Consider the following 15,412-nt stretch of genomic DNA (forward strand, 5'->3'; position numbering starts at 1 on the left):
ATAGGTGGGGCCTATAAAGCCAGGAACCTGGCAACAGACAAGAGTTGTTGCTGGGAGAGAGCAGTCACTCCCTGGAAAGAGGGAGGAGGGTTTGGAGCTAGTACTGGAAGAGACGGGACCAACCAAGAGTGGTAGGAAGCAGTCCAGGGAAGGAGTAGTGAGGGCTGGGAGAGTAAAGTACAGAACTGCTGGGCTGAGGGTCCCTGAACTGGAGCCCAGAATAGAGGATGGGCCCAGATTCCCCTACCAGCCATTGAAGGCACCTGAAGCAATAAACAGGCCTGGGAAAACCACCTAGAGCTACTGAAGGAAAGACTCTGATATACCCCCGGTAGGGGGGGATGCCGAGTGACCTAGCCTGAGGGCTGAGTCACAAAGAAGACACTGCAGCTCCTGGGCTGTGAGAGGAGCGACAGACCTGAGAGAGAGATGGTGTGGTGGTGTGCAACTTCAAGAGCTAATCCCCAGAGTGACCAGGAGGAGGCGCCAGACTACTGGTGAGTGGTGCACCCCATTACATGCTCTCATAAAATCTAGGGCAGCATTGAGACAGAGGCATCTAGCCCTCCCAGAGCCATGCAGTTAAAGAGAAGGAAAATAGACTCAGCTGTCACTGCCCCAGATAATGGTTAGATTGGAAATAAATGTATTTCCATACTCCACAAACAATTGAGCGTGCAGGAGAACGTGGGCCGCTCATAAACTATTCATGTTGGGCCAGATTCTCAGTTGCTGTCAATTAGTGCAGCTCCATGGAAGACAATGGAGCTATGCTGATTTATACCAGCTGAAATTTCTGAGGCTATTATTTGTGGTGAGTGGTTGGTTACCTAAAGCACACGGTTTTGTTTCTACTCTCTGAATAGTAACTGAAACTTTTACAAATCAGAGCTGTGTAAACAGGGATTTCAAAATTCACCCAGCAAGAATTGCAACATAGCTTTATTATGGAATAGAACAAACAAAATGAGTGCACTGATCTGTGTGTGATCCCCAACAATTCTTGTTGTAAAAGGATTAGGGAATAAACTTTAACTTTTATGTAGCCTCTCTGTTATGCTTTCTTCAGTTTACTATCTCATATTTGCATCTAGCCCACCAGAAATCTCCTATGGCACTGACTTTGTTACAGAATTTTCTGCACTTAGCCGTACCTTCTATTCTATAGCACGTTTATGGTATGGTAAGCCTTCCATTCTAGGTATGTCCTTGCTGCAGAGTTAGCCTGGGTGATCAGCATCCAAGTTATCCTAGCTTGGGTGTGCCACACTGCAAAGTCACACTTGAGTTACTGTTTCCTCACTAGTGCTGTATTCACCCATGTGTGTCACTAGGACTTCTGGGGACATGCCCCATGGTTATTTTGTGCTGCAGTAAGCTGAGCCACTCCCAGTGAATTGTGGGGAAAGCTGTCTTTCCTTCTGGGCACACAGAAGTCACGGACTATCAGCACTTGAATGATTAATCCTGTGTCCATACTGCAAGATGGGTTACCAGCCTGAATAAAAGCAGAAAATTCTAGCTCACACCCTCAGTCAAACCACCTAGCATGGGTTGAAAGCATCACTTAACCTGAATGAGAGGTTTTTGTGTGTGGAGGGAAGGCGGGGTTAGGCGAGTAAAAGCCCAGGCTAACTCTGCAGTGAAGAGATACCCAAATGAATCAGCATTGTAACTCCTCTGTGCCCCTTTAAAATTTTAGTGTCCTCCTCATGTGTGCTGCACAGTGTGTTCTATAGGGTAGAAAAAAATAACTCGTGTGCAAGAAAGAGTGAATAGAACTGAAGAAGTTCCTGTCTGACTAGTGGACAGTTTAATCTGGACTAAAAAGGTAGCCTATGGAGCAATCAGAGCAAATTGATTTTTTTCCCCCCTGATGTCACAGGATCAAAGATCCATGGAAGTTAAATAAAATTTAATACAGAAAGTCACAAAATTAGCCAAATAAGGCAATATATCAAAGTACGCTACCTCGCATACAATATCGGTCTAAAGTTAGACAATTAAGTTTATGACCATAAAGGGAATGTTTCTAGGTCTGATTGTTACCATCAGAAGGGGGAATAAAGCTACAGCACTTTCTATGTGACACGGAAAGGCAGCAAAGTTGATGCTAGATTTGAGGGGCATAATTTTAAGAACAGATTAAAAGGCAAATCCTAGAGAATTTTAAAAAAGCACCTTCCAGGTTTTTAGGGGATTAACCCAAGCATGGAATATCTTGATCAATAAAGGCAATGTATAATGGTGTCTTAGCCCAAAAGAGGGGTCAGGAAAAGGAGGCTCTCATTCCAAATTAAAATATTTGAAGCAGATGGTCGGGAAATGCATTTTCTCTCCCCCCACCCCCCCAAGGTGAGTCAAACATATGAAATGGCCCTTCCCAGAGGGATCATTCCCTCAAAAAGCTGGGGTCATTAGAAAAAAATCCAATGAGATAGCAGGGGAGGACTATGAACATGGTAAACAAATAGGCTTGGCCATAACATCCACAATTAGATACATATATTACCTTTTCCACTGCTGCTGGCCAAGCTTGATTTTTTTTTCCAGCATCTACAAAGAAAATTATGCCCCCCTCTTTCCTTCTCTGCCCCCCTTTTGTCTTTCAAATGCACCTCATTTCCTGTTGCAGCTTTAAATGAGTCTTTTGTCCTGTCACATGGACCCAGCTACTCTATTAGTCACAAAATAGTACTTTACATTTCTACAGCACTTTGATTCGGGGATCAGAAAGCACATTACCACTATTCATGAACCCCTATAACATCTGTTTTATAAACTGGTAAGGAGTTGCACCAAAAGATGAAGTGACTTCTCAAGGTCACACACGGAGTCAGGGGCAATACCAGGAATAGAACTTGATCCCCTGTTGTAACCATTGAGCTAAACTCCATCCAGACCTTTCCATAAGATCAGGAACCAGCAGGGGAAGGACTGGTTACATTGAAAGGCCATGGCTGGCCGTTGGGCATAACAGGCATGCTGTCCAGGACAGCACCATGTAAGCCAATGAGATGAGTGAATGCAAGGCTGTGAAGCGGGCACCCTGAAGCTCTTTGCCTTCCTAGAGTGGTGGGAGGTTTTTGCCCTCGAATTGGGGTGGGTCTTACAAAAGGAAGATTTAAATGGGAGGGGTCTCATTTTGTTCAAGGGACAGAGGAGGGAGGGATGCCCATCTGCAGTTTGGGAGATGGAAGTGGGAGGGGGCTGAAAATAACTACATCGAAGTGCTCCACGGGCTGGGGAAACAACAAATCTGCACCTCAAAAAAACTGCTACCATGTATTTCTTTCGTGGTGAACATACCTGAGCTGGATTTCATACTGCCCAGCCTGACGGCGCTGCACATTCCTCATGATCAGCGTGAAGATGTCCTCGTTCTGCAGGATCTCGCACTCTGCTCCCGACATTATTTCCTGCCCATCTTTAAACCAATGAACTGTGGGGAAAGGGTCTCCAGCAATGGCACAGGAAATAAGGACATTCTGTCCAGGAGCCGCTGTCACAGATCGTGGTTTGCTAATGAACCAGGGTTGAATACCGTCCTGAGGTTCTGCAGCGCACAAATGGAGGAGCAATGTGGGATTCAGAAAAAATAAGCAAGAGAAATGGCCACACCTAAGTGTGAGCATCCAACTGACTACACTATATGCAAAGTAACCACAAGGTCACAAGGGAATTCTGAACACTTTAGGGTATAATCTTCGAACCTGATAACACAGCTGGCCTTTAGCCTTGCACGAAACTCTTAGTAATACTAATATTAAGCAGTGATAGATCACATTATTGGCCAGATTTAGACCCATGTTACAAAGTTGCCCTAAATGGAAAGCTGAGGATTTCTCTAGTGTAGGGGGACATGCTGGGAGCAGGGGTGGAGTCAGTGGAATGTGATTCATGGGGCTGTTACAAGCTAGTGTAACAGATCTGCCATGAGGCTGAACCCTGAAGGCTGAATCCTGGGTCAGGCAGAGAGGGAAAGGCAGACGAAGCCATTGCAAAGCCTCTTCATTGCAAACCCAGGTGTGCCAGTCTGCTGTATCCAAGGACTAAGCCCCTCGCCTCCAAATCATTTAGAAACATTAATTTATCAGATAACTCCTGGGAAGTAGGCATCCCATTTTAGGGAAACTGAGACACAGGAATTCAGGACAAGGTTTGGAACTCTGATTTTTGGGTGTCCAAATGGAGACATCTGTCCAAATGTTCTCAATGGAGAAATTTGTCCAAATGGAGACAAATTTCAAAAGTAACGAGCACCCCATAATTCTGAATAATGCGAATGGGAGCTATCGATGCTCAGTGCATTTGAAAGACCGGCCCAACCACACCAACTTGGGCCTCCAAAATCAGAGAGGAAAACTGAATGAAGATTTGACTTATCGAGGGCCCCAGTGAAAGAACCAACACTGGAGTGCCTGAAGACTTATGGCTGCTTCTTATATACTTAAGTGACTTGACAATGCTACATCCCTCTATTTTTCTTTAAAAAGAGATGGTCCTGTGGGCACATAGTTTAGGGCAGAGCCCACGCCCTGTACCCCAAACCACATTAAGGATGGGATTTATATCACACAGAAGTTGTCTTCTCAGACTTTGTTTATGAGGTTGTTTTCAAATTGCAGATTCCAAGTATTCCTCACACATTATTCTTTCGGTGCTAATAATAAAAGAAGCCAGCATGCCTGGCTCCTGGGCACGTTTTCCAAATGCCCAGTGCTTTAATTAGAAAGAAAAACAGCATTAAATGGTTTACAGTAAGTCCATAGCTAAGTAAGCCTTGATAATCAGAATCTGTAGTAGTATTTAGCATAATTCTTGCATTGTCCTTAGCAATAGTGTGCAGGGATGAGGTTTTTAAACTGTAATGTGAAGTCCCACAGTAAAAATGGAGAAGTTGCTTCTGCTCAACAGCTCTTAACCCAAACACACAGATTTGAGTGCTCACAGCATCCACCACAACATACTTTACATACACTATCTATTTTAAATAGACCCTCATCCAGCAGACTGGAATGCCATCCTCTGTGCTCTTCCTAAATTCAGAGAGCTTCAAGCTTCATACCTTGTACAGTCAAAGTTGCTTGGGTCTGAGTTTCTCCTAAGTCATTCCATGCTTCGCAGGTATATTTGCCTGTGTCCTCAGGGAATACCTCCTGAATGTACAGGCTATATTCATTGCCTTTCTTTTCAAAGTGAAAGTCTTCTGTCTCTTGGATTTCTTTCCCATTGTGCAGCCAGATAATTTCAGGAGGTGGGTTAGCTGAGCAACACCAAAAAAACAAAAGGCATCAACACAACTGAAAAGAGACGCAACCTTATCAGCTTCTTAGGATCTCAGAAAAGGCCCATTTCAGCCATGGCACAAGCAGGCACAAATTGCACTGATTACCTATTGTGTGCTCTACTTTTTTTGTGCTAGGACCTGGATCACAGCTCATGAAACACTCTGAAAGACATCCGATATAAACACAACTCAGCTTGTTGCATTATCTCCCTTGCCAGAGCTCCTTTTTTATTTACTGCCATGTATGGGATCAGCATGGAAACAAAACCCACTTGTAAAGTTGAATCTGTATCTGCCTCACCCAGATTCAAGCCAGAATCATCTATTAGGGTCAGAATGGAAGTGATCAAAGATTGTGATTTCAGGTAGGGAAGAACTGGCAGAAGAAATGGTTACTTACTGTAACTGTGGTTCTGTGAGAGGTGATGCAGATGTGTGTGCCACTCAGGTGTGTGCGCACCCGGCACACCAGAGCAGTGTGCCTAGCAGAAGAGTAGGAGGCAGCGCTTGTGCTGTATGCCGATAGCCCCTCCTCTGGCTACATGAGGCAGTGCTGCCTTGACCCTCTGTCAGTTCCTTCATGCTCAGCGCCCAAAGACTAGGCTCCAATGCAGAGGGGACAGAGTGTGTCATGGAATACACATCCACATCATCTCTAAGAACCACAGTTACAGTAAGTAACCGTTTCCTCCTCTTCAAGTAGATGCAGCTGCTTATCCCACTTGGGTAACTCACAAGCAGTACCCACCCCAAGAGGCAAGGCTCGGATCCTATCTAAACAAGGACTGCCAGACCGCCCTACCAATGTTTGCATCCACGCTGGATGACACAGTAATGGCATAATGGTTCATAAACGTTGGTATGGACAACCAAGTGGCAGCCCTGCAAATGTCCAATATTGAAACATCACTGAGGAATGCTATTGACATAGCTTGCACTGTCATAGAACGAGCTCTTACCTGCTGAGGCGGTATAGTCAAAGCTATTTTGTATGTAGTCTTGTTACAGGATGTTATCCACCTAGAGATCGTTGTGAAGAGACCACTTGCCCCTTGATATGATCCGCATATGACACAGATGAGGCGAAGCACGAAATGGTTTAGTCCTGTCCAGGTAGGTTAGACAACTGACATCTAATGTTTGGAGACTATGCTCTCCAGGGATGAATGTGGCTTAGGAAAGAACACAAGTAAACACACTCCCTGGCTCAAATGAAACTGAGAAACCACATTAGACCAATTACTTTGGGTGTGGCAGTAAAGTAACTTTTTTCTTTAGAATAGATTGGGATGGAGAGGAAGGGATATGGGAGGCTGAATCACCAGCATAAGAAGGCCGGAGAAACAACACTGCCTCAGCCATGCCAGGGCAATGAGGTTGAACTTGGCCCAATCTGCTTTCAGCTGGAGGATGACCTGTGGAATGATTGGGATCGGGGGGAAAAGTGTACAAGAGAACGGATTCCTAGCTGAGATAGAAGGCATCAGTCAGGGAGCCCAGACTGAGGCCCTCTCAAGAGCAGAACAGACAGCACTGCCTGTTGTCCCTTGTAGCAAACAGGTCGATCACTGGAATGCCCCATGCCCCTAAATGACCTGTGGGATGCTTGTCTTCAGGGACCACCCATGACTCAGGAAAAAATTCCTGCTGAGATGGTCTGCAAGGAGATTCTGGACACCAGGCAAGTGATCAGCTATTGAGTGATACTCTCCTCAATGCAGAACTGCCATAACCTGATTGCCTTTTAGCAGAGCACCCTGGAGTGTGCTTCCCTTTGCTTCCCCTTGCCTGTTGACATAATACATTGTGGTGGTATTGGTACGTAGGTGAACCATTGAGCCCCTCATACAGTCCAGAAAGGCGTGACATGTATTGTAGATGGCTTGAAGCTCCAGGACGTTGATATGCAGTAAGGTCTCCTGCTCTGACCACAGAAGGTAGGGTAGAGAGAAACTGGATGGCATAGCCAAAACTGATAGTGCTCAGGACCCAGCTGTCAGTGGTAATCAAGCCCCAAGCATTGTGATAGCTAGCTAGCCAGCCAGTTCTGAACAGAGGCGATGACTTGGACCATTGCTCTGGACAAAAGAGTAAAAATGGGAGCTCAGGGCATCAAAGGGGAGGGGCGTTTTGACTGGCCAAACCCCAGACCTGAATACTTCTCTTCTGAGACCTATGCCCCTTTCTGAGGTAGCGCCATTGTCTTGGGGAAGGGACAGGCTGCTCAAAGGTGTGTTGCAGACAGTATTGTTGCTGCTGTTGAACACCATAGTGGCACCTTTGCACTGCGGGAAATATATAACCCTAGAATCCTTGAAGTGGAGTCTTATCCATCTTGCCTGAAAAAAGCACTCAGCTGTTGAAGGGCAAATCCTCCTTAGTCTGTTGCATGTCGGGAGCAATGCACACATTCTCCAGCAAGGACACCCTTCTCATGCCCCTGCTGAGGCCATCACTCTGGTCAAAGTGTCTGACATTCAGTGTGGACTGCAATGTCTTAGCCATCAAGCAGCCGTTGGCGACGAACCCCTGAAACTTCTCCTTGGAGGCTTCAGACAACTGATCTGCAAACTTAGACACAGCTGTCCAATTCACAAAATCTTATTTGGATAACCGTGCCTGCTGGTTCACAATCCACATTTGCAGGGAAGAGGAGGTTTAGATCTTTCTACTCCTTGTCCTTAGAAGTGGACTTAAATCTGCCCTGCCGGGTTCTATCATTCATGGCAGTTACAACCAGGGAATTTGGGGCCAGATGGAATAAATGCCCTCAAATCTCTGCTCTGCTACAAAATAGCATTTCTTCAAGCCCTTTGCAGTAGGGAGTACCAAAGCTGACGTGCTCCAACGAATCTTTGCAGGCTCTAGGAGCACATAGCTAATAGAGAGAATCACTCTCCCAAGGGCAGGCGGCTGCAGGATCTCCAACAACCAATGGGTATTCTCCTTCAGTCCCTCCTCCTGAATGCCCAGGGAAGCAGCCACATGCTGCAAAATGTCCTGGTTGGCCTTGAAGTCCTTGGGCACTAAAGGAGAGGAAAAGCCAGGCACTGTCGAATCATCTGGAGACAAAAAAAAAAGAGGCTATTAACTGAAGCAGGCTGGATCCTGTTCTTGGACTGATGAACCTGGAGGCTCTGCAAGAGGAAAGCTGAACTGCTGCAGGTCCAGGCATCAAATCAACAGTCCCTGCCACTGATCTACCTGGTGATCTTACCTTAGGGTAAGCTGAGGGAGTGTGACCTCTTCAACTGAGTGTCCCATGGGTGCCAGGAGTGGTAACAATGTAGCTGACAGTAATGAAGTGGAGGGTGGCAAGTGCTGCCCCAGTAACATTGGTGGCACTGAGCATAGCACAGTAACAAGGAGTTTCCTGGTGCTGAGGAGGTCCCTTGCACTGAGCCTGGCACTACCCCACTTCCATAGACTGCAGAAGGGAAACACCGGGGTGCAGTGCCAACAGACACTAGTTCAGTCGCCCACCCAGCCACCAGGGCTATAAACTAGGTTAGCCTTGGAAAAGTTCTGGACCAAGGCAGAGCTCAGGACAGAAAGGCAGAGGAGGCCCACTGTAGCCTGATATGCCACCAGTGTGGAAACAGCTGCTGCCGACATCACCCTTATAGGTACCAGACAACGGACATTCCAGAGCTGGAACCGGAGTAGACCGTATAGGGTCTCTAACCTCCCTACACAGTACCGGGGAGTGGTGAGAGGGACCTGCTCCACCCTGCATGCTGGCAATAATACCGGGGGGGTCCATGCTCTTTCTGGAAGAGAAGAGTCTCCATGAGATCCGGAGTGGTCTCAATTGGCCTTATGCAAACTTTTCCTTGGTGCACTTGAGGGGGGAATCAGCTCCTCCATCTCTTCAGTGAAGCACTAGATCCAGAGTGCAAAACAGCAGCAGTTTCAGAACCTGAGGGCGACCTTCAATCTGATATAGGCCTTGGTGTTGAAGCAGGCCATGTGGCCTGCAAAGGTCCCTAGCCACCTGAGTCCATTTTGTGGATGATTTACAAATTGACCACCACTCCCTGACACGGGCCTTGCCCAAGTACAGCAAGCATTGTACATGAGTATCGCTCTTCCCCCCCCCCCCAACAGACAATGAGGGTATCACCAGGGAAATACTTAACTAAAGGTAATTCACACTAAATCTCAACCAACCCTAAAACTAAGGGAACTAACTATATACAACTAGAAAAGTCTCTCAACTATAGAGAGAGAGTTTATGAAGTTAAGAACCACACAGCTCTGTCTCCAGCCACAGGCAGTAAGAAGGAACTGAGGGGGGTTGAGGTGGTGCTACCGCATATAGCCAGGGGAGGGGTAATGAGCACTGCCTCCTAAGGGTACTGCAAGGCAAAATTCTCTGGCTCCAGTGTGCTGGATCCTAAGTGGAATACACAGCTGCATCTACTTGAAGAAGCAGCAGATGAACACCAAAAGAAACAGATGCTAGCTTAAAGCAGAGGTCCCCAGTGAGAGCACAAAGTACAATGACAACTTTTGTCCAAAAGGCTGTTTCCCAGTCACCTTCTCGAATTATTGTAATAGGCAAAATTATTTCCAGTAGAAGGTTTTCCATGAGATGTTGGTTGCTCCATAGGGAAGATCTTAGCCAAAAGGTGGTAGGGTTGGGGTTTGTTTGTTTAATAGTTCAACTCTGGGTCAAGCAGGTGATACCCTTACTCACACTGGGCAGTACTTTACCCCTTGCACCACCCCATATGGACTAAATAGGACTGCTCAATAGTAAGGTACTACTCAGTGTGAGTAAGGGAATCAAAGAGCCATGGATATCAATGGAGATGTCTGTGATAGGAGGTAACGTTGAGTATTTTTTAGTACAGCTCTTTGGAGATAAAAAATAATAAAGGTGTGAGCTATAAAATGACATTTTAGATCCTCTGATCAAAGTTAGCAGCCAGAGATTTGTGTTACCAAAGTTCATACTAGGGCTGATCTCTCTTCTACAGCACTAATCTTGCACCAGCTGACAGCAGTTCAGTCTTGTCTGGTTCACAGCACAGGCTATTATGAGCCCTTCAAGACTTAATTTCAGTTCAACAACAAGGAGTTGATATTATTCTGCTTATTACAATAAAGAGATCCTTCTGCAGATCTGAACACTAACAATAGACAGTGTTCATCCACCTTCAGGTTCAGTCCAGACGACCCTAATTTTTACTTTGTTAAAATTGGCTCCTTGAAGCATTATATTTAATTACAAAGTCTCTCTCACTAAGACATAAAAGACAAACACTGCACATTTTAATTATTTGGTAGGTCTAGCATCCAAGGTTTTTCTTTTAAATAATGCTGATACTTTGTTACTTACCTGATACTTCCACAGTCATTATTACTTGGCTTCCATCCATGACCTTGAGGTCAGTCAGGCCTTTAAGGAAGACTGGTGCAAAGGTCTTGTTTGTCTGAACAGACTGTGTGCTTTCCACTTTCTTGCTGCTTTTCTTTTCTGTGGAATCAATGGAAAAACAGAAAGGTCTCTTACTGGAAACTCCCTCAATGCATTTTAGCTGCTCTTCGACTCAGGGTGATTTCAGTTGGGTGGTCTCAGTCCAGTTCTTAGACAGGTATACACGTCACCAAAACCCACCACCAACCTGGCTGTCTCTCCTGTTGGTAGCCTCAGAAGAGAGGCCAAAGACTGAGTGAAAGTATTGACTGAAGTGTCCTCCCTCCCCCAATCCTCCCAGCTCAGAGTTCAGGTATATTGGCAGGATAGCATGGAGACATTTAAACTCATTTTCCTTAATACACCTGTCGTTATGCAGAGACTTTGTCTCCACAGCTGACAATCCATTTCCTTTCATGAGTGCTAAATTCATAGTGGAATATGGAAACCCACCTCACCCCTCTCCTGTATTACACTCAGCAAAATGTGTGATGATGGGAAAGATTCCTTATTGCCCCTGAGGCAATTGGTTTATGCCCTGAAGGATGAGCTATGTTTAGCCTTACTTTAGGGTATATAACTAAACTACAGCTCCTTTAGTTAAAAATTATCCAGGATTGTTGGAGACTCCTCCTACAGTCTGTCTGGAGGGATTCATATGGTGTGAAACCAGCTTATTTGGCTAGATCCTGACAGATGCATCAGATAAGGGTAGGTACTTCTGCTCAAAAGCTCAGAGGAAGTGCATTTATGGAGCCAGTGTACTGGTGGTGGCCAAATATAGCAAGCCATCAAATATCTGTCAGTCACTTGGGAACACTTGCTGTTTGATTTATCTTGTGAGCTCGCTGAGGGTAGAGATTGTGTTGTCTTGTACAGTGACAAGCACATACTCATGGCCCTCCACAAACAAGAACAGCTTCTTTTGTGTCTGTTCCCATCCAAGAGATTTTTGCCCTAATTCTCCCTAAAGTATTTTTGTCTAAGAGGAGCCTTTTTAATGGTTTTGTCCCAGAGGCTTATGGTATAGGAAGTTTTTCCATAGGGATGGATAGCAAGAGATCGAAGCTCGTTTTGTAAGAAATGTGGGAACTCAAACCTACTGCAGCTGAATGTAATGGGCTTAGCTTTTGAAATGCCTAGTTTTCCACCATGCTTCATTTATCTAGCACCTATTTGCAGTGCGAGTGGCATTGTGTAGGTAAAATGGTCATGCTTTTGGTTCAGGCCCAACTCCAGTAACAAGCTACTAGGGTTTGTTATCTCCCTCCGTATTTCATTCTTCACTCATGGAGAATGTTAGAGAAAGGAAGTGCTGGAAAAGGACGGCTGCATTGTGCAATCCAAGCTAGTTTCCTCTGCTACATTTCTAATGCCTGGCAAAGCACCACATACAAAGGACTAAAGAGCGGGGGGAGAACAGCCATTAAAAAGGGGGGAGGAAGAGAGAAATAGGACAGGAAATGGAGAGCAGAGACCAAAAAGGACACTCAGAAATAATGCTTCTAGAATTCCCTTTATCCCAGCATCTCATAACACTTTACAAATACAGAGAGAAGGACAAAGGCACGCAAAGGAGGAGGAACGGGACAGGCAATCTAAAGAAGAAGGAGCAGGAAGAACACAAAGGGTGAAAACAGCATTGTTACTAACAGTACTCCACTGACCAGGACATTTATTTAGAACCTTTGACTCCCTTGTTCTGTATAATCTAAACAGGTGAATGTCTGTTCTGTTTTCAAGAGACTAGCACTACACAGTATACCCAGAATATGTTATAAACTGGTTTAGTCACTGCAGATGGAATATGTGAAAAACAAAACCCAAAAAACAATGTAAGCAGCATTGACTCCTCCGAATGTGCACCATAAAAATGCATGTTTTATGCACTGGAATAAAACCAGCTGTTTATACAAAGCTGTAGCAAAGTTAAAGGACATCTGCAGTAGTGGTGAAGAGCAAACAAACCCCTACAAATAACTACGTCTTAATTATAACAAAAAGAGTGATTACAAGTTTAGGCTCCAGTTTTGCAAGTTGTTCCAAGCAGATGAACCCCACCATACACATGCAGTGTTGACTACTTCACTTGGGCTGTGTGTGGAAGGAAGGCTCTCCCCATTAATAGCAACTTGCAGGATCAAGATCTAAACAGCAATCTGCCATCATGACTGGCCAATGCTGACCAATAATACTTGACACTTTAAGGTGAAGTGCAGAGAGCTAAGCACCGCTTAAATCTCAAACAAGGTGTAGGCTGAATTTAAGCGGTGCTTAGGCTTGTACCAATCTCTACACAGAGGTGAATTTCACCATTACAGAAAGCATAAAGGTATTTAAACAATGTTTAGCTCAATAAAAGAGCTGGAAGGGAAAGCATAAAAGGGTATAAACTAGCGAGGGAGAAGAATTATGAAGGTGGGATAAGGAGGAAATGGGATGAAATTATGGACATGAAAAATTAGGCTGAATATCATTGGGGGGGATTTCTAAAGCTGAGCAGTGTCTCTTCAGGTGCAGAAAGAAAGACACTGTGTATATTATAACCTCTAGGGAGACATTCCTATCCTTATAAACATGTTCTGTATCAATACACAGATATTGTTTTAAACGTCTCCTTAATGTATTAAGCCTTTCAGATTTACTTTAAATAGTCCACTACTTAATTTCTCATTATATTTTATGACCCAGTAGTGGAAATGACACTTTTCTGATGCTTACGCTTGTTAGACTGCACATATGGCAGGGAAGGCAGCTCTGTAGCAATGGATGTGAGCATTTATGAGACCCTGACAGTGCTCGAATAGCTCCTAATTGCACCTGTTCTGAGGGAGAATTCCATAGGAAATGAAAAGTGCAATCAAAGAATCATAGAAATGTGGGACTGGAAGAGACCTCAGCAGGCCATCTCGTCCAATCTCTTACACTGAAGCAAGACTAAGTATTGTCTAGACCATCCCGCACAGGTGTTTGCCTGTTCTTAAAAACTTCCAATGACCGAGATTCTACAACTTCCCTAGGTACCTTGTTCCAGTGCTTAACTAGCCTTACATTTAGGATTTTTTTCCTAATGGAAAAGGAGGACTTGTGGCACCTTAGAGACTAACCAATTTATTTGAGCATGAGCTTTCGTGAGCTACTAATGGCTAATTTCCTAATGGCTAACCTAAATATCCCTTGCTGCAATTTAAGCCCATTACTTTTTGTTCTGTCTTCAGTGGATAAGGAGAACAATTTATCACCCTCCTCTTTATGACAACTTCTTAATGTACTGAAGACTGTTATCATGCGGCCCCCCCCCCACACTTACAATTCTCTTCTCCAGCCTGAACAAACCAAATATTTTCAATCATGGCTAAGATAACTAGTATTCCCATTCAAATTATGACACCTAGTAGTCGCATGACCATAGTGCCTAGGGGCTCTAGTCATAACCAGGACCCAACTGTACTAGGTGTTGTACAAACACAGAACCAAAAAACAGCCCCTGCCCCAGGGCTTACAATCTAATTAGAGTGCAATAAATGAACGGCTGAAGAGACTGACTACAAAGAAACTGGAACATACTTTTTTCAGACACACACAGCACTAACAAAACCGATTTAAACCACCCCCCCCACCCCCCACCAACGATGTGTCTTACAAAGAACAATCTGATTTTAAGCTATTCCTGTTCAAACACAGTGTGCTGCATGCACTGGTATTTTAAAGCAGATTGTCATCATTGCCATTTATTTCTAAACTTGAAAATGGCTTATTTTATAGAGACTCAAATTCTGGATTTTAAACACCATCTGTTTAAAAGGAAACCATGACCATTTATTCCATGTAATGTCGCATCCTCTAAAAAGGACACAAGACACTGGATATTAATTATGCTTAGGAAAATTGAATGGATATGCTGACAAAGCTGTGACTTCTAATGAACACTAGACTCTGACAATATGGGTGTTCTCTTGTAGTATCGCCGGCTCTTAGTCTAACGCCACACTTTCCTATTTTGGGATCCAACTTTACAATGTGATGTGCTAGAGTGGAATGCTTTACTCATGCGGCATGCTTGTGCTGGAGGATTAAATTGCAGGATCTGGGCCTTAATCATTACCCAGCTCTCCTTTTGTAAATCACATATTGCAGTACAAGGTTGACGAGGTAATATCTTGTATTGGACCAGCTCTTCTTCAGGTCTCTGTGTAAGCTTGTCTCTCTCTCTCCAACAGAAGTTGGTCCAATACAAGATATTCCCTCACTCACCTTGTCTCTCTAATATCCTGGGAACAACATGGCTACAACACTGGAAACAATAATGCATTACAGTAACTTAAAACCTGCTGCAGACTGCATTCTAATACTTCATGACTTACTTTGGAAGAAAACCTATTTTCTTCAGTTTCACACACATTATTTCACCTTGCGTAGATTATGCTTCCAAAATGTCTTGTGATGTTTTTATGAAAAAAGATAAAACATTAACAGGGCCTCTATAATGACAGGTTAAATAAATAACTCGTGCCCATTTATGATGAAAGTATATAGGCACTATATGTTTCCACCGTGTATTGAAAATATTTAGCTAAGTATTTTGACTGAGTTTTTTTCTCTTGGAAAAAGAGTGACAGCTTGCACTGAGTCCTTGGAGTAATCTCAGGATTTAACAACCCACAAATGCAGACTACACCCACTCATACCACCACCAGTCA

The 15,412-nt window shown here is 44.4% G+C and overlaps 1 protein-coding gene across 3 annotated transcripts in view; it reads right to left on the bottom strand.

Annotated features, from left to right (window-relative positions):
- MYLK (myosin light chain kinase) overlaps positions 1 to 15,412 on the bottom strand; it is a 320,305-nt gene that overhangs the window by 98,921 nt on the left and 205,972 nt on the right. For all 3 annotated transcript variants that reach the window (XM_074967150.1, XM_074967152.1, XM_074967151.1), the window contains 3 exons: positions 10,635 to 10,772; positions 5,069 to 5,266; positions 3,310 to 3,556 (listed from right to left, as the gene is read on the bottom strand). In XM_074967150.1, coding sequence (XP_074823251.1) covers positions 3,310 to 3,556; positions 5,069 to 5,266; positions 10,635 to 10,772 — 583 coding nt within the window. The remainder of the gene's footprint in view (positions 1 to 3,309; positions 3,557 to 5,068; positions 5,267 to 10,634; positions 10,773 to 15,412) is intronic.

Source organism: Natator depressus, chromosome 11, assembly GCF_965152275.1.
Source record: "Natator depressus isolate rNatDep1 chromosome 11, rNatDep2.hap1, whole genome shotgun sequence".
Taxonomy (NCBI): Eukaryota; Metazoa; Chordata; order Testudines; family Cheloniidae; genus Natator; species Natator depressus.